Raw genomic sequence first — 23,512 nt, forward strand, 5'->3', positions numbered from 1 at the left:
CTGTCTTTACTAATTCAGTGTATATTTTTCCCACTGTTTTTGTCAGTATGCCACTTTGTGAATTAATTTTTTTCCATCCTTTTGTACTTCATCAATATCTATACGTGCACTAAGTGTAATAGTTGATTGATATTGACCTTTAATTTCTACTTCCTGAAGGAGACGTAAATATCATTATAATAAATGAATTTTTTTTGGTAACTTTCTCTTTATTACCTTAACTCTGGTCATAAAGGAAGGGGAGCAGAGCTCCAATACAGCTGCTCGTGCTTTCTCATTGGTTGGCTGGGTGAATGTGATTGTTCTGTCTTTCAGTCATTGTTCTTCCTTCTTGAACTGTGACAATGGGCTTTTCATAGAATCCTAGAATATCAGGGTTGGAAGGGACCTCAGGAGGTCATCTAGTCCAACCCCCTGCTCAAAGCAGGACCAATTCCCAACTAAATCATCCCAACCAGGGCTTTGTCAAGCCTGACCTTAGCAACTTCTAAGGAAGGAGATTCCACCACCTCCCTAGGTAACGCATTCCAGTGCTTCACCACCCTCCTAGTGAAAAAGTTTTTCCTCCTATCCAACCTAAATCTCCCCCACTGCAACTTGAGACCATTACTCCTCGTTCTGTCATCTGCTACCACTGAGAACAGTCTAGATCCATCCTCTTTGGAACCCCCTTTCAGGTAGTTGAAAGCAGCTATCAAATCCTCCCCTCATTCTTCTCTTCCACAGACTAAACAATCCCAGTTCCTTCAGCCTCTCCTCATAAGTCATGTGTTCCAGACCCCTAATCATTTTTGTTGCCCTCCGCTGGACGCTTTCCAATTTATCCACATCCTTCTTGTAGTGTGGGGCCCAAAACTGGACACAGTACTCCAGATGAGGCCTCACCAATGTCGAATAGAGGGGAATGATTACGCCCCTCGATCTGCTGGCAGTGCCCCTACTTATACATCCCAAAATGCCATTGGCCTTCTTGGCAACAAGGGCACCTGTGGACTTGTATCCTTTTCTGCACAAGGAAATTGACTGGAATAGGTATGCTTTAATAGCTCCCTATGTTGAGACTCTGTTCTGAAATAAAAGTATCTTTATTCTGGAATAGCTACTCTGCTCACAAAATGGAGTAATTCTGGAATAAAATCACTTTTTATTCTGAAATAGTGTCCACATGGGGGAGTTACTCCAGAATAGCTATATTATACCAAAGTAGTTGTGATGGTCAGTTTCCTCCATATAGACAAACCATAACTCATCTGTGTAGATGTGTAAACTCGAAAGAACCTGACTTTCAAACCTTGTATCACTTCATGATAAAGTTCAGAGTAGCAGCCGTCTTAGTCTATATTCGCAAAAAGAAAAGGAGTACTAGTGGCACCTTAGAGATGCACCCGATGAAGTGAGCTGTAGCTCACGAAAGCTTATGCTCAAATAAATTCGTTAGTTTCTAAGGTGCCACTAGTACTCCTTTCCTTTTCATGACAAAGGATGTTGTCAAGCTTTTTAGGGACGCAAGTAAAACTCTCTTTAAAGTGTGGCTTTGCTCTGAAAGGTGACTCTAGGTGACCGTTACTCAATAGTCCTAAATCAATGTGTATTGCAAGTAATTGTGGAGATAATTAAGGCTGAGACTTGCTTCCCTTGTAATTCTGCTTCTCTGAAGTTTTCACCTTGCAGGATTATAAATCACCCATTTACCTCCCTTTGAGGTTGGAACAGAATCTGTTTGAGGTGGCATTGTATTTTATATCTCTATTTTTAAATTCTTTTCTGAGCTGCTAGTTTTTTTTCCAGTCATTTTTAGTTTTAATGGCTGACTTTCTCTGGGGATATTTCACTTCCTGCTCTTTTGGAATTGAGTGGAAGGTTCCAAAGATTGAGTTAAGCACAAAGCATCCTAGGTAACAGTAAGGTGTTTAGCTTGTGCTCAGACATCTGTCTGCTGCCCTTGAGAATTCTACCTTCCTCACACTAGGGTGTGGAGGAACCAGAAGTGAGACCCCTGGAAGAAGATATCTTCAGGGAAGCAGAATTTCAAATATATACCTTGACATTGTAATTATGTTAATACTTTGTACCTATATGGCACCCTTCATCCAAAGATGTTAAAGTGGTTTAAAAAGCATGTAAGTATTTTAAGTGTGGGATAACTGTGGGACACAGTTCGGGTAAATTTTTGAAAAGCAGCTAAGTCCAATTTTCAAAAGGAATGTGGGCACTTATCAGTTTCAGGCTCTTAAGTCACTTAAAAGCGCTTTAGAACATTTTGCTCCTGGTCTATACACTTGGATTGGTCATCTAAAAGTTTGATTGTAAACAGATTTAGTTATACTAGTGCCAGCCCCTCTGTAGACACTTTTATATTTGTTTAAACTTGGCTTATATTGGTTTAGCTTACAGGGGCAAGTTAAACCAGTTTAGACCAATAGAAGTGTGTTCACACAGGGGTTTTTCCCAGTTAACTAAATTATTGCATGTTTGTGTATAGACAAGCCTTAAACTTTGGGAAAGGCTGCATAGTGAATCAATGGCAGGGACTGAAAGAACCTAGGTTTCTAACTCCCTGTTCTAACCACTTGTCACGGTTCCTCCCCCACTCTGAACTCTAGGGTACAGATGTGGGGACCTCCATGAAAAACCTCCTAAGCTTATCTTTACCAGCTTAGGTCAAAACTTCCCCAAGGTACAAAATATTACACCTTGGACTGGCCGCTACCACCACCAAACTAATACTGGTTACTGGGGAAGAGCTGTTTGGACGCGTCCTTCCCCCCAAAATACTTCCCAAAACCTTGCACCCCACTTCCTGGACAAGGTTTGGTAAAAAGCCTCACCAATTTGCCTAGGTGACTACAGATCCAGACCCTTGGATCTTAAAAACAATGAACAATCCTCCCAACACTTGCACCCCCCCTTTCCTGGGAAATGTTGGATAAAAAGCCTCACCAATTTGCATAGGTGACCACAGACCCAAACCCTTGGATCTGAGAACAATGAAAAAGCATTCAGTGTTTTACAAGAAGACTTTTAATAAAAAATAGAAGTAAATAGAAATAAAGAAATCCCCCCTGTAAAATCAGGATGGTAGATATCTTACAGGGTAATTAGATTCAAAAACATAGAGAACCCCTCTAGGCAAAACCTTAAGTTACAAAAAAGATACACAGACAGAAATAGTTATTCTATTCAGCACAATTCTTTTCTCAGCCATTTAAAGAAATCATAATCTAACACATACCTAGCTAGATTACTTACTAAAAGTTCTAAGACTCCATTCCTGTTCTGTCCCCGGCCAAGACGACTACAGACAGACACAGACCCTTTGTTTCTCTCCCTCCTCCCAGCTTTTGAAAGTATCTTGTCTCCTCATTGGTCATTTTGGTCAGGTGCCAGCGAGGTTACCTTTAGCTTCTTAACCCTTTACAGGTGAGAGGAGCTTTCCCCTGGCCAGGAGGGATTTCAAAGGGGTTTACCCTTCCTTTTATATTTATGACACGCCCCCCAAATCTCAGCTAGGGTGAAACACTGGCTGGGATTTCTTCCTGGAGCTCTAGGAAAACAGAGTTAATAAGACACATGCATCTCTAAATATACTACCAAGTACATAAAGACTAACAATATTTTCCACATCTCAAGGACGATTTTAACCAGTTGATTCTGGGAAACTTTCACGGGAGAGTGCATCAGCCACTTTGTTAGAAGCTCCTGAGATGTGTTGGATGTCGAAATCAAAATCTTGGAGAGCTAAACTCCACCGAAGAAGTTTTTTGTTAGTTTCTTTGACGGTGTGAAGCCACTTTAGTGCAGCATGGTCGGTTTGCAGGTGGAAACGCCGTCCCCAAACATATGGGCGTAGCTTTTCCAGAGCGTAGACAATGGCATAACATTCTTTTTCAGTGACTGACCAGTTGCTTTCCCTCTCAGACAGTTTTTTGCTGAGAAACACTACAGGGTGGAATTCTTGATCAGGTCCTTTCTGCACTAAAACTGCTCCCACACCACGCTCGGATGCATCTGTGGTTACTAGGAACGGTTTGTCAAAGTCTGGGGCCCTTAGTACAGGGTCAGACATGAGTGTCGCTTTAAGCTTGTTAAAGGCCTTCTGACACTTTCCGGTCCACTGAACAGCATTTGGCTGTTTCTTTTTGGTTAGGTCTGTCAGTGGGGCAGCGATTTGGCTGTAGTGCGGTACAAATCGTCTGTAATAACCGGCCAAGCCTAAGAAGGATTGAACCTGTTTCTTTGACTTTGGGACAGGCCACTTTTGGATAGCATCCACTTTGGCCTGTAGGGGGCTGATAGTTCCTTGACCCACCTGGTGTCCCAGGTAAGTCACTCTGTTTAGGCCTATTTGACACTTCTTAGCCTTAACAGTTAGTCCTGCCTCCCTTATGCGCTCAAGGACTTTTTGTAGATGTTCCAGGTGGTCTGCCCAGGAATCCGAAAATATGGCCACATCGTCAAGGTAGGCGACTGCATATTCTCCTAATCCCGCTAGGAGACCATCTACAAGTCTTTGGAAAGTGGCGGGTGCATTTCGCAGCCCGAAAGGGAGTACATTAAATTCATACAGCCCGAGATGTGTGATGAAGGCTGACCTTTCCTTGGCAGATTCATCTAGCGGTACCTGCCAGTACCCCTTGGTTAAGTCCAAGGTAGAGATGAACTGGGCCCGTCCCAGTTTCTCTAATAGTTCATCAGTGCGTGGCATTGGATAGTTGTCTGGGCGAGTTACAGCATTTAGCTTACGGTAGTCCACGCAAAAACGTATTTCCCCATCTGGTTTGGGAACTAGAACCACTGGAGATGCCAATGCACTTTCAGAGGGGCGGATTACACCCATCTGTAACATATCCTGGATCTCCCGTTCTATAGCAGTTTTAGCTTGAGGAGACACCCGGTAAGGGTGGACCCTAATTGGGTGAGCATTACCTGTGTCAATGGAGTGGTATGCCCGTTCAGTCAGTCCTGGGGTGGCTGAGAACGTTGGCGCGTAGCTAGTGCACAGCTCCTGGATCTGCTGTCGCTGCATACGCCCAAGGGTCATGGAGAGGTTCACCTCTTCCACACCACCAGCACATTTCCCTTCGTAATAGACACCTTCAGGCCACTCAGCGTCGTCTCCTCCCTGGGCTGTAAACTGACAAACCTTTAATTCTCTGGATCGATTAGAAGAGCTGAGAGGCGGTGGGTTGCTCCGTGCCGCCGTCCACGCTCTCTGGAGGCTTTCATCTGCTTCCTGTTCGGTCTGGAACTGTTCCCTTGATGCTGGAGACATCAGTTCCTCATTGGATTGGGGACATAGGCTTGGTCCCTCTGGAAGCGATATAGGGGATGGAGCTGTTTCTGTTGACTGTGAATCGCTCTCCGCTGGTGCACTATGTTGGGATTCAGGCTCCGGCTGAGCCTCTTGTGTAGGGTTATCGGCTGCTGCCAGTTCAGGTTCGGTGGGGCCCTCTGGTGTTGAGGTTGCAAGTACTGGATTCAGTGCTGGCACGGGGTCTGGTGTTGGTTGTTTGGCTGGTTCCGGTTCTGGGACTGGTTCCGTCTGGGTCTCTGGGACTGGATCCACTACTGCTGTTGCAGACATTGGCCTGGGGTCCGGGTCCATCACCTCTGACCGGGCCCTGATAGAAGTTTCCGGAACAGAGCTAGACCCCACGGCTTGTTTAGCCTGGCTGCGGGTGACCGTTCCCACCCTCTTGGCCTGCTTCACGTGATTGGCCAAGTCTTCCCCCAACAGCATGGGGATGGGATAATCATCATAGACTGCAAAAGTCCACATTCCTGACCAGCCCTTGTACTGGACAGGCAACTTGGCTGTAGGCAAATTGAAAGAGTTGGACTTGAAGGGTTGAATCGTCACTTGGATCTCTGGGTTGATTAAATTGGGGTCCACTAAGGAAGCATGGATAGCTGACACTTGTGCTCACCGCGGTGTCCCTCCACGCGGTGACCTTCTTCCCGCCCACACTCACAGTTTCCCTCCGCTCCAAGGGTATCTGGGAGGTATCTGGGCCTGTGGACCTCTGGTGTGATTCCGGTGCAATGAACTGTAATCTGTTGGGGTTCTTGGGGCAGTTGGCCTTTACATGCCCCAGCTCGTTACATTTAAAACATCGTCCAGCTGACGGGTCACCGGGGCGAGGTGGGTTGCTGGAGAACGGGGTGGTGGGACGATAAGGGGTCTGGAGGGTTCTTTGGGAGGTAGGTGGGGCTTTGGGCGGCCCCCGGTAATAGGGTGTGGTCTGGGGTGGTCCCTTCTGGTCTCCGCTCCAACTGCGACCAGTTTTCTTCTTCTCTGCCACCTCCACCCATCTGGCTCCAATCTCTCCTGCCTCGATTACAGTTTTGGGTTTCCCATCTAGGATGTATCTTTCTATTTCCTCAGGAACACCCTCTAAGAATTGTTCCATTTGCATTAGGAAGGGCAAATTTACTGGAGATTCAACACTTGCTCCTGATATCCAGGCATCCCAATGTTTCACAATGTGGTAGGCATGTCGGGTAAATGACATGTCTGGTTTCCACCTTAGGGCTCGGAACCTCCGACGAGACTGCTCGGGTGTTATCCCCATTCTGACTCTCGCCTTGGATTTAAACAGTTCATACTTGTTCATATGTTCTTTAGGCATTTCAGCTGCCACCTCAGCTAAGGGTCCACTGAGCTGCGGCCTCAGCTCTACCATGTATTGGTCAGTAGAGATGTTGTACCCAAGGCAGGCCCTTTCGAAGTTTTCTAAGAAGGCCTCAGTATCATCACCTGCCTTGTAGGTGGGGAACTTTCTGGGATGGGAAGTGGTACCTGGAGAAGGATTGCTAGGGTTTGTTGGTATATTCTGCTGGGCCTTTATCCTCTCCATCTCCTCCACATGCTTCCTTGCCCCCATTTCCCTCTTGTGGGCAGCCTCCTGTACCTCCTTCTCCAGCCGCATGAGTTCTATCTGTCTTTCATGTTCCCTTTGTTTTTCCTCAGCCTGAAATTTGGCTAATTCCAGCTGTAGTCGAGCCGAGGATTTGGCCATTCTAACCTCTTTGTTTTTAACTAACTTTACACCCGAGGTTTAGAAATAAACAAACAAAACTTGGCTGTAAAATTTTGCTGTGCTGGAATAGAATACCTATTCTCTGATAGTGATTGTCAGCCTACAGAAAAAGACAATTCCCTTGTCTCTGCTCTGGGCCCAAATTAAAGTAAAAAACCTCCACTACTTGGAAACCTGCTTACCCAGCCCAAAGGAAAAAAAAATTTCTTTTCAAACCTGTGCTCCTTGTAAAACAAAAAAAAAATCAAAATCCTAAAAAAAACCCTGCCACTTTTGTCTCCAGGCAAATGGGTAGAGCACACACCCCCTATTTACTTTTAGGAAGAAAAGAAAAAAAAACCTCTGGGTTGGAAGACTGTGAATTTCCCTGCAGGAGTTAAGTACCCTGCCTCCAGGCAAAGAAAACCTGCAATTCACAAGATAATCCCCTTTTGTCTCTGCTTGGCCACAAAGCAGAGAAAAAACAATCTGCTTTCAGTTTCAACTGCTTCCTTTCCAAAGAAGAAAAAAATTCTTTTTTAAAATCTGTATTTCTAGTTCAAAAAATCTCAACTGGATCTCAAAATGATTTCAGGTTAATCCCACCGCTGCCACCATGTCACGGTTCCTCCCCCACTCTGAACTCTAGGGTACAGATGTGGGGACCTGCATGAAAAACCTCCTAAGCTTATCTTTACCAGCTTAGGTCAAAACTTCCCCAAGGTACAAAATATTACACCTTGGACTGGCCGCTACCACCACCAAACTAATACTGGTTACTGGGGAAGAGCTGTTTGGACGCGTCCTTCCCCCCAAAATACTTCCCAAAACCTTGCACCCCACTGCCTGGACAAGGTTTGGTAAAAAACCTCACCAATTTGCCTAGGTGACTACAGATCCAGACCCTTGGATCTTAAGAACAATGAACAATCCTCCCAACACTTGCACCCCCCCTTTCCTGGGAAATGTTGGATAAAAAGCCTCACCAATTTGCATAGGTGACCACAGACCCAAACCCTTGGATCTGAGAACAATGAAAAAGCATTCAGTGTTTTACAAGAAGACTTTTAATAAAAAATAGAAGTAAATAGAAATAAAGAAATCCCCCCTGTAAAATCAGGATGGTAGATATCTTACAGGGTAATTAGATTCAAAAACATAGAGAACCCCTCTAGGCAAAACCTTAAGTTACAAAAAAGATACACAGACAGAAATAGTTATTCTATTCAGCACAATTCTTTTCTCAGCCATTTAAAGAAATCATAATCTAACACATACCTAGCTAGATTACTTACTAAAAGTTCTAAGACTCCATTCCTGTTCTGTCCCCGGCCAAGACGACTACAGACAGACACAGACCCTTTGTTTCTCTCCCTCCTCCCAGCTTTTGAAAGTATCTTGTCTCCTCATTGGTCATTTTGGTCAGGTGCCAGCGAGGTTACCTTTAGCTTCTTAACCCTTTACAGGTGAGAGGAGCTTTCCCCTGGCCAGGAGGGATTTCAAAGGGGTTTACCTTTCCCTTTATATTTATGACACCACTAGACACAACACAACAGTAATCTTGTAATCCAAAACATTATTTCTATCTATATTTTTAGATTCTTCATGATGAGAAGTGCTTTTGGCTTTTGAATTTGCAGACAATTGCACTATGTAAAATGTATATTGCTGTCTTTTAAATATTATTATCAAATTGAAAATGTAAGTATTTGTAAAATGATTCAAAACTATGCCAAAACAACAGATTCCTGTAATAATGAACTTTTAGCTGGTGCAGCATTTGGCATTGTCCAGTGAAATTAACCTTCTGTAGCTGTGGGAATGTATAGTGTGTATAATTGCCATTACATCACTCGTTGCTGATTCACTGACTCCTCTCACTTTTGAACATAAACTGGTCGTACTTCTTTGCATCATTGTTTTTGTGGCATATTGAGGGCAAAGATAGAATGAGGCAAGTCCTTTGCCCTTCCTAGGACAGGGATAAAATTGAGCTGGTTGAAATGGTGTTTCTAATTTCACTAGTTCTTTATTATGTGGTGCCATTTCTCATATGTAATTTCATCTCTTTTCATTGCCCCATATGAATTTATCATGTTACTTGCGCTGTTTTATGAGGACAGAGTCTCAAATGAGATTGTGCTGCTGAATCAGCTGCTATTGCTTGTTAAAGCTCTGCGTACAATCTTTCCACTTCACTAGTACCCCCATTCCTTGGAGATGGTTTATTGCCTCCACAGTCCATTCCAAGTAGGCTGAATATGCAAGAGTTCAGAATCAAGTTTTTAATAACTGACTGGACAATTGGGCTGCTACTGTAATTTACATTTAGCAAATGTGTATGTTGTTTTTCCCTTTTTCCACAGTAACAAATTTAATCTTTGCCCCAAAACATAATTCCTTACACGTAGTCATTATTCATTACACATAGTGTAATAAATCCATTTTCAGAATGATTTTGTTTATTAATATGCCCTGAATTTATAAGATTTTTTTTTATTTGTATTATTCCTGAAGTTGTGGACTCCTGGGGTGAGATCCTGGTCCTATAGAAGTCAATGGGAGATTTGCAATTCTTGAGTTTAATAAAGCCAGGATTTCACCCCTGGATTCTATTTTCAGCTCTTACATTGACTTATTGAGTGACCTTAGAGAAGTCACTTAACTTCTCGGCATCAGTTTCCCTATCTGTCTTCAGGACGTGCTGTGAAGTGTATTTATCTGAACCGCCTTGCGGTTCATTTGATAGCCCCACATTCATTCCATACACCTCTAAATCTTTCTGAAGAGGCTATCCTGACTGCAGAAGAGACCGTAGCAGTCTCAATTTTTGTGTAGTTCTACATAATTCTTTAACCTTTCATAAATATCACTTGGGGGCTAAGGTACTATTTGCTTTAAAATAGAAGCCCTTTGAAATGGGTGTAGTACTGATGTACCTAAGTGGTATTATGGGTCTTAATGTTTATGAAGTGTCTGGAAATCTTCATTGAAAGGAACTGTGTAAGTGTAAAAGTATTCCTATTGGTGTCTGTGCAATATGAACTAATTCAAAGGGTGCAATGTATCTCTATTGGTGGAAAATGGACATGAATACAGTCTTATGTTGAGCATAACACATGCATCATACGCTAACTTTCTTGTTGCTTTGGCATGTGATATAATAGATACAAAATTACATTTTCAGGAGGATACTTGGCAAATTCTACTTTTGGACTCCGGGCTTCGGAGCTGCTTTACCGGCTTCCTACGTGGCCATTCTCATTGAAAGGAAAAGCAGGTACATTTCATTTTATACGTTTTTACTGTTATACCAGTTCCTGTGCTTTCACTAATATGAAGAAGTTCAAATGGCTGCTCTTTGTAAAAGTCATTTGGACCCAAGCTAAAAAAAAAAAGTAGTTCAACTGAAATAGTATATATTTATTAATCCCATACAGTGGATTAAGAAGCAACAGTAAGGAAAGTGTAGACTTTGCAAAAATATGTAGTGTAATTTTTTTGGTTTAGTTCATGGACTGGTAGTGAAACTGGACACAGCTATTGCTTATAGACACAGTAAGTGAATCAAGATAGCTATTTATGTTTTTGTTTCTTTATTAATAATGCTGACATTTAGACAGTTACAAACTAAAAAGGGTATGTCTTCCTGTCAATAGACTAGTTTGAATCTTGAGGTCAGTAAACCCCTAAGTAAAGTTCTACTTTAAGATTAATGGACGTCTTGTATGCTTTTACTAATAATTCTATAGTTAGTATTCATGCTTTTATTGCTAATGATATTATTATTATTATTTCAAAGGCACTAATCCCTGTAGTGTCTGGATGTTAGTTATGTAAAATTTAAAGGTGACAGTAAATCACTCAGCTGAGGAACAACTACTCTTAACTTTTTGTGCTGAGAGGATTCAGAACGAGCGGATACACTTCCTTGAATCCACAGCTGGTTCTGTCTCTCTATCTTAGTGAAAAGCTTGCAGAAAGGGATGTCTTGCTACGTGTTTTAAAAGTGGTAAGGCTCTATCAGTCTCACTGTGGCGGCAGCAAATTCCACAGCCCAGGGCCACCCTGTGAGTACACCCTGCCTCAGTAAGTTTTTTAAATCTGAGTTTGTCTCTTTTGGCTGCCTGGCTGCATAGTGAAAGGTGGTCATTCAGACTTCGCACTATCTAGGGCTTTAAGGGTAAAGACTAGGACCTTGAAATGTCCCTCATATTGATAGACAGCTGACACCAAGTATTGGCCTAACTAACTTTGGATGGTTTGCTCCACTAAGCAGGCAGACCACTGCATAAACAAGTGGTAGTTTCTGGATGGCCTTCAGGATCGTGCCCTGGTAAAGCATGCTGCACCTCTTTCAGCACTGGATATCCAAAGCATAGATTACCATACATTCAGAAGACGGGGATGGGAGGAGGAAGAGCACTTTCAGCTATCGTGCATGTATGGAACATCTGTATGCAATAAGTCCAAAAGGTCCTTTCACCTGAGACTGGTTGCAAAATGCATATCCACTATTTCATCCTCTGGCTGTCTGACCCTCATCTCACCCCCATTCTCTCTTCCTCATCATCCACTCTCTGTGTTTCCTAGCATGTATGGAGGTGTTTGGGTGTGAAGGATCTCCCTCACCATATTGTCGCTCCCCATTAACTAGCACCTGTTGCTCCTGGGGGTGTGAAGTCCTTTCCTCTGGCTGCCCCCATGCCCTACTCAGCTGAATCTGCTCCTTGGTACCCGAGGAGTAGCTAGAGCAGGGTAGTGAGGGGCAGCCAGATGGGTGGTCTTCATTTGATGAAGATACCTGTATGGATGCTTGGGGGGTGTGTGGTGCAGTTGGAGAGGGGAATGAGAAGTGACAGTTGCAACACTTCTAGTGGCTTTGGCAGAAGTACACAAATAAAGGAAAAAGCTTAGCAGGAAGCACATGCAGAGAGTTGAAGAGAAGTGGTGCAGGCTTGGAAATGTATTTTTTGTGTGTTTCCTTTGCTGTAGGGCTGCCCACTACCTTGCTAAACCTCTTATGATTATTCTGTTGAAAAATTGGGTCAAGCTCTGTTTGATCAGTGTCCCAAGTATTTAGCAGTTCTTACATTATTTCCATAATATTCATTCTAATTTAGTGTAGTCAAGATGTGTTTCTTTATCTGAAAGTAGTTCTTGAATGTAATCAAAGGTTTTCGAAAGGAGAGTACATTTTTAAGAGTGGCATTTAATGTGGAGGGGAAACCATATTAAATGGTAACATTACTGTCTAATTGTATTTTACTTTTGTTTCATAAGTGAGTTACTTTTGTGGTAAGTCTTGGAATCTGACTGCCCGATGTTTCCCCTTCTGGAGTTACTTCCCAGAGGGTGGGTTCACTTTGGCAAGGTTTTACTTAAGCTAGCTGCTTAGATTCCAGCACTCCTGCTGGCTTCAGTGTTTCATTCCATGATATAAGCAAGTAGATTTTCTGCAGTTGTGCCAGGGACAAATGCCAGCTTAATTTTTACTACATGCCTGGCACAGTGTTTCATTTTTATTTTTTATTTTTCAGTGTAAGGTCAAACTCAGAAAAGTACTTAAAACATTAAGTGTCAAAATCAGGATGGTAGTATATTTGTGAATTGTTTCTAGCTCTCCAAATATATATGAACCAAGGACAGAAACTGATCACACTCCCAAATAATTTAGGATTTAGGGCAAAAGTGGAAGAAGTTGGAAAAACTTGCAAATTAAAAATAAATAAATTAGTAAAATGAGGCAAATGGCACAGTAAGACTCGATGGCAAATTAGGATTTTCTCACACTTCGTACTAATGCACTAAAGCATTAATGTTTATCATCAGTTTCTTTCTTCTTGTAGTATTAATTAAAAAAAATTCAAAGTTGATAAACAGTATCAGAAAGGTAGTCAGAGTTCATAGTCTTTGAAAACATAGTTGATATTTTAATGCCAAATATTTTGTTAGAAGCTCATACTTCTGACAAATGTAATTAAAGTAATGCACTGAAATAAGTCTTTCCAATTGTAGGTGTATTCATTTGTACACTCTTTTTAGCACAGAAAAAAAACATATATTTTACATTTAACTTTTATAAATGTCTGGAAAATCAAACTTTTGGTGACACTTTTTGGCAGCTACAACTATCTCTTTATTAGGTTTAGAAAAGAAAGTCTATTGACGAAAATAGGGAAACAAAGAAGCTGCTTGCTTTGTGTTTAGTTTACAAACATGTTGCTGGCCCTTTAAATTTTAGTTAGCAGCTGGCAAGAGCACAAAACTTAATCACTTAATCTCTTCCCAAGTGGATACCCTATTTTAGGTTCCTCATAGGCATTTGCTTGCACAGCATCCTTGTCAGGCTCTGAATTCAGGAACAAAATGCTTGTAAATCAGGCTGCCGATGTTGAGTGGTGGTGTTTTTGTATGCTAGGCCAGACTCTTGTACCCTATATAAACCTTAGAAAAAGGCAGGAAAAGAAAGTAGTTTTATATGGACCAGCAAGATACTTTATACTCACTTAAATGAAACACATTTTTTTAAACTATCACAAGCTTGCTTTGACTGTAGGTTTGTAGGGTAATGAGAAATTGGCATGGTAGTAGACATGGTAAACAGCTATGTAGCAATTAAAGCAATCAGATAGAGCTTTTGAGTTAGTTAATAATTGCAAACAAACTCCAATTGATGTACAATATTTTACTGTTTCTCTTTTTCTGTAGATCAAGATCCATATAATGATGTATCTGTATCTTAATTAATATTCTTGTAATATATTAGTACAGTTATCTCACCTGTGAAAACTGTCATATCAGAACCTGGAGAGATAAGGTCGGTGAGGTAATGTCTTTTATTGGGCCAACTTCTGTTTGTGAGAGAGACAAGCTTTCAAGCCATGCAAAGCTCTTCTGACCTGAGGAAGAGTACTACAGAAGGGATGTGGACAAATTGGAGAGAGTCCAGCAGAGGGCAACAAAAATGATTAGGGGGCTGGGGCACATGACTTAGGAGGAGAGGCTGAGGGAACTGGGGTTATTTAGTTTGCAGAAGAGAAGAGTGAGTGAGGGGGATTTGATAGCAGCCTTCAACTACCTGAAGGGGGGTTCCAAAGAGGATGGAGCTCTGCTGTTCTCAGTGGTGGCATATGACCGAACAAGGAGCACTGGTCTCAAGTTGCAGTGGGGGAGGTCTAGGCTGGATATTAAGAAACACTATTTCACTAGGTGAAGCGGTGGAATGGGTTACATAGGGAGGTGGTGGAATCTCCATCCTTAGAGGTTTTTAAGGCCCAGCTTGACAAAGCCTTGGCTGGGATGATTTAGTTCAAGGGTCTCAAACACGCGGCCCATAGGCCACATGCGGGCCAAGCTCCGCGCAGCGGGCCCCCCCCTCCCCGGCGCCGCGTCCCCAGCCTACCTCCAGGCCAGGGGTGGGCAAACTACAGCCCCGGGCCGGTTCTGGCCCCTCAGGGCTTTGGATCCAGCCTGTGGATTTGCAAACCCCATGGTGCTGAGGCCCCCGCGCCGGGAAGTGGCGGGCACCGCTTCCCTGCGGCTGGGAACGGGGAAGCACGGCCAATGGGAGCTTCGGGGGTGGTACCCACAGGCAAGAATAGCTCACGGAGTTCTCTGCTCCCTCTTCCCCCGGGGCTGCATGGACAGGATGCCCACCGCTTCCCGGAGCGGCACAGGGCCAGGCCGGGTCAGGCAGGGAACCTACCCTGAGCCCAGTGCTCGCCTCTGGCACACTGGAGCCGCGCAAGGTAAGCGGCACTGGGCCGGAACCCGAACCCCTCCTGCACCCCAACTCTCTGCTCTGACCCCCCTGCTACACCCCGCACCCCTGCTGCACCCCGCACTCCCTCCTGCACCCCAACCCCCTGCCCTGAGCCCCCTGCTGTGGGGATGGAGTGGGGGGCAGGGGCAGCAGGGGGAAGTGGGTGATGCAGTCCTTGGGCCAGCATACGAGTCCTCATGTGGTCCTCCTGGTGATTCAAGTTTGAAACCCCTGATTTAGTTGGTGTTGGTCCTGCCCTGAGTAGGGGATTGGACTAGATGACCTCCTGAGGTCTCTTCCAACCCTAATATTCTGTGATTCTATAATTAGTGGACCTATTTCTATATCTATTCTATGTATTTGTTGCTTTAACTTTTTATGAGTAATTGGCAGGGACCCTGGAAAATTGCAGGTGTGTTTTTTGTGTTACATATTCTGACAGGTAAAAGGAAAATATTCTTGTAAGTAAGGAAAGTATTTGACACTTAATTGTATGGATTTGTCACAGAAAATGAACTAAATGAGGGTGTTCTGACTTTGCTTACTTAGGTAAGGTTTTAATGATTTTTATTTTGATGAATATTACAAGTCTTGCAAAACTCATGAAAATGTACTAGCCCTGTACAAAATCTTCTTTCATGTCTGTTCTTATTCGAGTGCTTGCTCCTGTTGATTCCATGTTAGGTGTGTGCGCGCCCACGTTTATGGCAGCTGGAGATTTTTCCCTTAGTGGTATGTGTAGGGTCAGCTCTGGAACTCCATGTTTGTGCGCCGGTACCTGAGGCGCCGTCAGTCATGCGCCCTCTCAGTTCCTCCTTACCACCCATGAGGTCGCTGGAATGCCTTTCTCTCTTGTGATTCACAAGCGCTCCCAGTGTTTTTCCTTTTCATAGCTTTTGTATATAGTTGTATATGCTCAGGTCCCTGGGATTCGAATCGTGTGCTGTTTGCTACAAACCCATGCTAGTGGTGACCCCACACAAGTTGTCTGAAGTGTCTGGGGGAAACGCACGTTAAAGAGAGATGCAAAATTTGTAAGGGCTTCAAACTACGCACTCAAAAAGACACATTCATCTGAAAGCCCTACTGATGGAGGCGGCACTCAGATCAGCCTCGGTACCCTCTCGCTCCGACTTGGCACTGAGTACCTCGACCTCGTGCAGAGTGCCCCACTGGCACTGGGTTCACCTCAGCAATGTTCACCAATACCAGTGCCATGGAAGTGCCACAGGAAGCAGTGTACTGAAGGTTGGTGCTCCTCTGCCTTGAAGAAGGACGTGGAAGGGCGGAAGGCAAAACACTGATGTCAGGTCATCTGCCTCTGTTAGGGCTACAAGGTCCAGCCTATCCAGCTAGGGATCCGACCCCAATATAGAACCACCCCTGACTCCAGATAGTGGAAGGGGTCCCCTACACCTCATAGTGCCCTCGATGCCAGAGGTGTTTCAAGCGGCTAGGGGCCTGTTGGCCCTACTGGTGCTGCCCACACCACAGGACCTCCGTCCAACAGTGGAGACAGTGAAGGCTCCCCCTGCCAAAGGGAAGCCCTCCATGGGCCTGTCTCAATGGTTGCTTGTTCGATACCATTCTCCGGAGTCCCGGCACCGGTCCACGACTCCATGACCCCAGTCCCCAGCACCATGTCCGTGGTTCCCCACCATAAAATGGAGAAATCTCCTGTGGCCATAGAAGGTAGAAATATGGAAGTAGTAGTCTTCGACCCCGGTTCCACGTTCCCGGTCTCCGGCTCCACGACGTGGATCACCAACCTCACAGCGTCAGTCTGTCTCCCTGGCACCAGCTGTCCTCCTCCTGGCACTGGTCACTGACACTGTGGTGCCACTCATCGACTCCTTGTCGCTGATCTCTGACACCTCGATCTCCATCTCCGTGGCACTCCCCACCCTCTCAACACCTGTCTCCAGCTTGACACCGATCTCAGGACCCCCATCATCGGTTACCTTCCCCTCAACACCACTTGGCACCACATCATAGCCGGCAGCAAGAGGCACGGACAGCTTCCCCATGGTCTCCTAGAGAGGAGTCCACCTCGGAGTCAGAAGGGGATTTTGAATCCCAGTCTCGGAGGCACTAGTCGGACTGCGGTACCATCTCTGTGATGGGCATCTGACCGCAAGGTCAATGGCCACTACATTGGCCATACTGGAATCCCTGGGGGCTCCCTACGATGCCAGGATTGTACTCCCAGTGGTAATCTACAGCTGCTTCTCGAAAGTGGACCATGGCGCTGCTTTCTCTGATGCAGAAACTAGACTCGAGCTGTGTTGCTGATACCGAGATACAGGCATCCTCTTGGGGGCAGCTTCTCTGGTGGAAGGGGGGCTCCAGCTCCACATTCAGCGTTGCTGTCGTCCTCATCATCCCCGGAAAAGGCGGTCACCGGTCCCTCCCACCCACTCCCACCAGATGACTTTTGAGACCATCAGGACCTTCTGAAAAGGATGGCCTCCAACTTGCGACGAGAGGCAGAGGATCTCACTCAGCCTCAGATAGCTTCTTTGATATTTTGGTGGCCGCGGCACCCTCTAAAGTAGTGTTTCCAATATATGAAGGAGTGCTGGAAATGGTTTAGGCCCTTTGGCAGACCCCATCCTCTCTGTCCCCAACCGCAAAAAGAGCAGAAAAGAAATATTATGTCCCGGCCAAGGGCTATGAGTACTTGTATTCAACCGCACCACCCCGGGTCTCTTGTGGTTTTTGTCATAATGAGCGGGACAGGCAGGGCCAGGTGAGCGCTCTGCCTAAAAACAAGGATGCAAGGAAGCTGGACTTGTTTGGAAGAAAAATTTATTCCACGGCCAGTCTCCAACTCAGAATCTCCAACCAACAGGCATTGCTGGGGAAATATAATATATGCGACTTCATGGCTAAATTTAGGAATTGCCTGCCACAGGAGCTCAGACAAGAGTTTGCATCCATCTTGGAGGAGGGCAAGACAGTTGCCAGAGCCTCTCTCCAAACTGCATTGGATGTGGCTGATTCAGTGGCCACGTTTATGGCCTCCACTGTGTACAGGCGACGGGGCTCGTGGCTGCAATTGTTGGGGCTATCTCAGGAGGTGCAGCCATCCATTCAGGACCTCCCATTGAAAGGCACTGCTCTATTTTCAGAGCAGATGGATACTGGGCTGCATGGCCTGAAAGATTCCTGCACCACGCTTTGCTCCTTGGCCCTGTACATGCCGCAGGCCTCCAGGAAACACTTTCAGCCACCCCCATCACCTACATTCTCGGGTCCACAGCGGCAGAGCTCCTACAAGGAAAAAGACAGAGGCTTTAAATGCTGCTGACCCACCTTGTCCCCCTCAGCTGCCCAGTCGGGCCCCGTGTGCTACCCAGGTGTCCCTTGGCAGGCAATTTGAGGGTGTGCCTGGGGACAGAGTTCCAGTCTTGCCCCAGGACCAATCCTCCCGTTTATTTCTGAACCGTCTATCTCCCTTCCTCGCTGCATGGGCCAGGGTCACCTCAGACCATTGGGTGCTCAACACCATAGTGGTTGACTACACTCAGCAGTTTTCCTCCATCCCTCCCTCTCATGTCCCTTCCCCATCCCTCTTCAGGGACCCTTATCATGAGCATCTCCTTGTCCAGGAAGTGGAATCCCTCCTATGTCTGGGGGCCATGGAGGAGGTTCCTCAAGATATGAGGGGGAAAAGGTTTTATTCCCGTTATTTCCTAATCCTGAGGGTCAAAGGGGGCCTCAGACCCATTCTAGACCTGCATCTCAAGATATCTCAAGAAGCTGAAGTTCTGCATGGTCTCCCTGGCCTCTATCATTTCCTCTCTGGATCCAGGAGACTGGTACGCTGCCCTTGATTTAAAGGATGCCTACTTCCATATTTCTATCTTCCATAGCCACAGGAGATTCCTCCATTTTGTGGTGGGGCAGCGCCACTACGAATTCACGGCACTGTCCTTCGGCCTATCATCTGCTCCGAGGGTCTTCATGAAGTGCATAGCAGTGTTGGCCGTTTACCTGAAGTGTTGAGGCATTAAATCTATCCAGGCCTCCATAACTGTCTTGTCAGAGACAGGTCACGAGCCCAAGTTCAGCATGGCTTTACTTTGATGAAAGCCACCTGTCAGGAACGAGGCCTGCTTATCAACAAACAAAAATCAACTCTGATCCCCGTTGAAAGGATAGAGTTTATAGGAGCAGTACTCGACTCCCCCCGGGCCAGAGCCTACTTGCCAGAGTCCCAATTCTGAGCTATGTTGGACCTCATTATGTATGTCTGAGCCCACCTGCTCACGACTGCTCGACATGCCATTCATCTCAAGGTATCACACTTCCCGGGCACCTGAAGTGTGCTGGCGGGTCTCCTCAGCAAGTCCTTTTCTTCTTGCCATGAGTGGTCACTCCACTCAGAAGTTGTCAACATGATCTTCTGAAAGCGGGGGACTCCCCAGATGGCCCTATTCATGTCTGGACAGAACAGGAAGTGTCAGCAGTTTTTCTCGTTTTGCAGACTTGCTAGAGGCTCCCTGTCCAATGCTTTCCTGCTCCCTTGGATGGGAGCAGTGCTGTATGCCTTCCCGCTGATATCCCTGCTTCACAAGGTCCTACTGAAGGTCAAGAAGGACAAAGCAAAGGTCATCCTGGTAGCTTTGGCATGGCCTCACCAGCACTAGGTCAGCACACTTTTGGACCTTTTGGTAGAGCTCCCTCTCCAACCGGACTTGCTCTCGCAGAACCAGGGCCATCTGCTCCATCTGAACCTAGCATCACTGCATCTGATGGCATGGCTTTTGCATGGCCGAACGCGGAGGAGCAAGCCTGCTCGGAGCAAGTTCAACAGATCTTGTCGGTCTGCCAGTGTCCTCTCATAGAATCTCCTTGTGGATAATCACCTGCATCAAGTTCTGCTATGAACAAGCACAGGTGTTGTCACTGGCCATTGTGACTTCCCATTCCACCAGAGTACAAGCTTCGTCAGTGGCCTTCCTCATGTAGGTACCGATCCAAGATATCGGCAGAGCCGCCACCTGGTCTTCAGTTCATACTATTACATCCCACTATGCCATCACCCAGCAGACCTGGGATGACGCCAGCTTCGGTAGAGCGGTGTTGCAAGCAGCACGACCGTGAACTCTGCGCCCACTTCCAGGGATACTGCTTGTGCGTCACCTAACATGGAATTGACATGAGCAAGCACTTGAAGAAAAATCAGTTACCCACCTTTTATAACTTGTTCTTCAAGATGTGTGGCTCATATCCATTCCATGACCCACCCTTTCCCCCCACTGTTGAAGTTGATGACAAGAAGGAACTAAGAGGGTGCAAGGCCGATGGCACCTCATAGACATGCGCACGAGTGTGGTGCTCAAGGGGCTGCCAGAGCTGGCCCAATGGATACCACTAAGGGAAAAATCTCCAGCTGCTGTGCATGTGGGTGCACACATGCCTAAGATGGAATCTACCTGAGCAACACATCTTGAAGAACAGCAGTTAAAAAAAGTAGGTAACCATTTTTTATTATTTGATAATTGAGGGAAGGGGATATTTCGCTTACCCATATTAGATGAATAACTCACCCAAGTTGAGATGATGTAGTTTTTAACAAGGGTGTTATAAAACAAGATTTCTTCTGTATTATGTCAAACAAATGTGCACATTATATTGTTAATGATTTTATGAATTCATATATTTAATATTACCACTAACCCTTTAAATTCAGAAGCAGGAATCTCCAGCATGCACATAGTGTTGGTATGTGCACACTACTGTTAATTGTTTTTAATAAAAGCTATGCCCATCTGTAAAGATACAAGAACTAAAATTTTGCCCAGCTGCTTTAACTTGTCCAAGTAATTCAAGGCCATAGTCTCCTTTGAGTCCCATTAACATCAATGAGAGGTGTGCACATACCTGAGGGGAGACTGTGGTAGATATAGTCTCATCATGTTAACACTCTTTCCATTCTACTAGTATTGCAAGAGGATGTTAAACAGCAGCTTCTAAAGTTATACATTTTAAAATCACCAGGCCTGGATAACTTACATCCAAGAGTTTTAAAAGAGCTGGCTGAGGAGCTCACTAGACTGTTAATGCTAATTTTCACTGAGTCTTGGAGCATTGGGGAAGGTCCAGGAGACTGAAGAAAGCTACTATTCTGCCAATATTAAAAAGGATAAACAGAATGACATGGATAGGTCTGCCAGTCTGACATGGATGCTGGGCAAGATAATGGAGTGGCTGATATGGAACTTGGTTAATGAAGAATTAAAATACAATAATGTAGTTAATGCAAATTAACATGGGTTTATGGAAAATGGTCCTGTGAAATTATCTTTTTTTTTATAAGATTACAAGTTAGGTTGATAATGGTAATAGTGTTGATATAATATATTTAGACTTCTGAAAGGCATGTGACTTGATACTCCATGCCATTTTGATTAAAAACTAGAATGGTATGAAATTAATGTGGCACACATTAAACTGATCAAAAGCTGGCTGCTTGATAGGTCTCGAAATGTGATTGTAAGTGGGGAAGTTGGGGTAGTTCTGTCTAGTGGGGTCCCGCAGGATTCTGTTTTTGCTGTATGCATTTGTGACATGGACGAAAAGAAAAACTGTCATACAAAAATTGGGGGAGTGGTAAATAATTAAGAGGACAGGTCACTGATTCAGAGCGATCTGGATTGCTTGTTAAACTGGGTGCAAGCAAACAGTATGAGTTTTGATATGACCACATGTAAATGTATACATCTAAGAACAAAGAATGTAGGCCATATTTACAGGATGGTGGGCTCTATCCTGAGAATCAGTGACTCTGAAATAGGTTTGGAGTGGTGTTGGATAATCAGCTGAACATGAGTTCCAATTATGACACTGCCCTAGTGATTATATTATCTCTGTGTCTGGCAATTGTGCAACTGCTGATGGAATAAGTGTGTCCAGTTCTGGTGTCCACAATTGAAGAAGGATATTGAAAAATTGGAGAGGGTTCAGAGAAGAGTCACGAGAATGATTAAAGGAATAGAAAATTTGCCTTATAGTGATTGAGCTTCTTAAGATGGTCTATTTAGCTTATTAAAGAGAAGGGTAAAGGAGCTGGTCAGGTGGATGGCCTGCCTGCTTGGCTTCCATTGAAAATTTTACAGAATAGTCTCATTCCCACAGAACATTTCTTATAAGCGTTGTCTGACAGGGAAAACTATTCTGTCAGAATTTTTTTTACCACCTCTGTTCTTAAGCAAACCAGGGTTGGGCTGGGTTAGTGTTGACAATACAAGTTACTTTATTGATATCGTGGTAGAGGATGACTTTTTTAAAAAAAAGAAAAGAAAAGGTAATACGTCAGAATTGAGGCGGGTTACATTATGACTTACAATTTGACTTGTAAGAGGATTTGAAGTTTCTTTGCTTGTTTAAGACTCATGATCAAGAGGAAGAATGGCCTTTAGGTTAAAGCTCTGGACAGGGACTCAGGGGATACTGGTTCAGTTCTTGGCTTTATCACAGGCTTCCTGTGTGATTCTGGCCATGACACTTAAGTTAAACTTTGAAAAGTCCCCATGTCCCAATGAGTTCATCTGTTTTCAAAAACTTTACTCTGGAGCTAAAACTAGTCTCCTTAATTTCTTTATACCTCAATTCCCATCAGTTTCAGCCTTAGTGATACTTAAACCCGTTCTGCCTCTTTGACCATACCACTCTTGATGTGCCTCTCTGACTTCTTCTGTTTTAGTACTTCAAATGCAAGCTTTTCAACTTCATTTGCAAAGTGCTACATTATCATGCTCCCTGAAGCCCCATTATGTGTTTGCCTTAATTTGGTCCTGGCCATTATCTACATTTGTCTTTCTGTTTTGTTTAACAGTATGCTTTACAATCTTTTATTCAGTACTCACCCTCTCGGGAGCCTACTGCTTCATCTTTTAAATTTAGCTTTTTATTTAAGCTTTTTATTTTTATTTACTCATGCCTCTCTTACAAATTAATACACATTTCCAAAATATAATCGAGTACAGGAATGTACATGTACTTCTAATTTTTCCCTTGCTGCAATATCCCTGCTCTGTATTTGCCAAAGGGAACTTAAATTAAAACACATCTGAATACCAAATGAAGCAAAACAATAAAAATAAACAAAACATCCTATATCATGATTTTGGGTATTGGTATTGCACCCTGTGAAACAAATATAAAATTGAAGACTAGTTCTCTACCCTTCTGATATTTGGAACTCTAAAGTTCTTCACTCTGAGGTTTGCTTTTCTCATATATTGAATTCAAATTAGTGCATGTTCTGCATAGCCAGACATAAGGGGAGGGGAAAGTCAGATTTTCAAGGCTGAATAGGAGTTTTTGTCTGGGAGTTTTAAAAAAAAAATTGTTAAAAAATATAGTTGCATTCAATCCTTCGGCATTTTCTGTTTCTAAAACTTACTGAGGAGAGCTTTTCATATATCTGATTCAAATATGTTAAGTGACCTTTGTAACTTTCTGCCAGTAACTATAGATTGTTGGGAAATACTGTGTTAAATAAGTATTGGTATTGAAGTAGCACCTTGGAGCTAGGATCTATACAAACAAAACCCCAAAAGTTTGTGTCTGCCCAGAAGAGTTTACTTGTTCTAACTTTTTTTTTATTCTACAGAGACACTCTTTAAATAATTTAGAAATGAATAAGGAAGCTACCACACACACACTATTTGAAGGGAAAGAATTCTGATTTCTTTCTTACTTGAACAATTTTAAATAA

General features: G+C 44.2%; 1 protein-coding gene across 4 annotated transcripts in view; it reads left to right on the forward strand.

The window, feature by feature from the left end:
- TMEM135 (transmembrane protein 135) overlaps positions 1–23,512 on the forward strand; it is a 383,046-nt gene that overhangs the window by 46,175 nt on the left and 313,359 nt on the right. For all 4 annotated transcript variants that reach the window (XM_073336705.2, XM_073336701.2, XM_073336686.2 and 1 more), the window contains one exon: positions 10,207–10,299. In XM_073336705.2, the coding sequence (XP_073192806.1) occupies positions 10,207–10,299 (93 nt within the window). The remainder of the gene's footprint in view (positions 1–10,206; positions 10,300–23,512) is intronic.

This window comes from Lepidochelys kempii, chromosome 1 (genome assembly GCF_965140285.1).
Source record: "Lepidochelys kempii isolate rLepKem1 chromosome 1, rLepKem1.hap1, whole genome shotgun sequence".
Taxonomy (NCBI): domain Eukaryota; kingdom Metazoa; phylum Chordata; order Testudines; family Cheloniidae; genus Lepidochelys; species Lepidochelys kempii.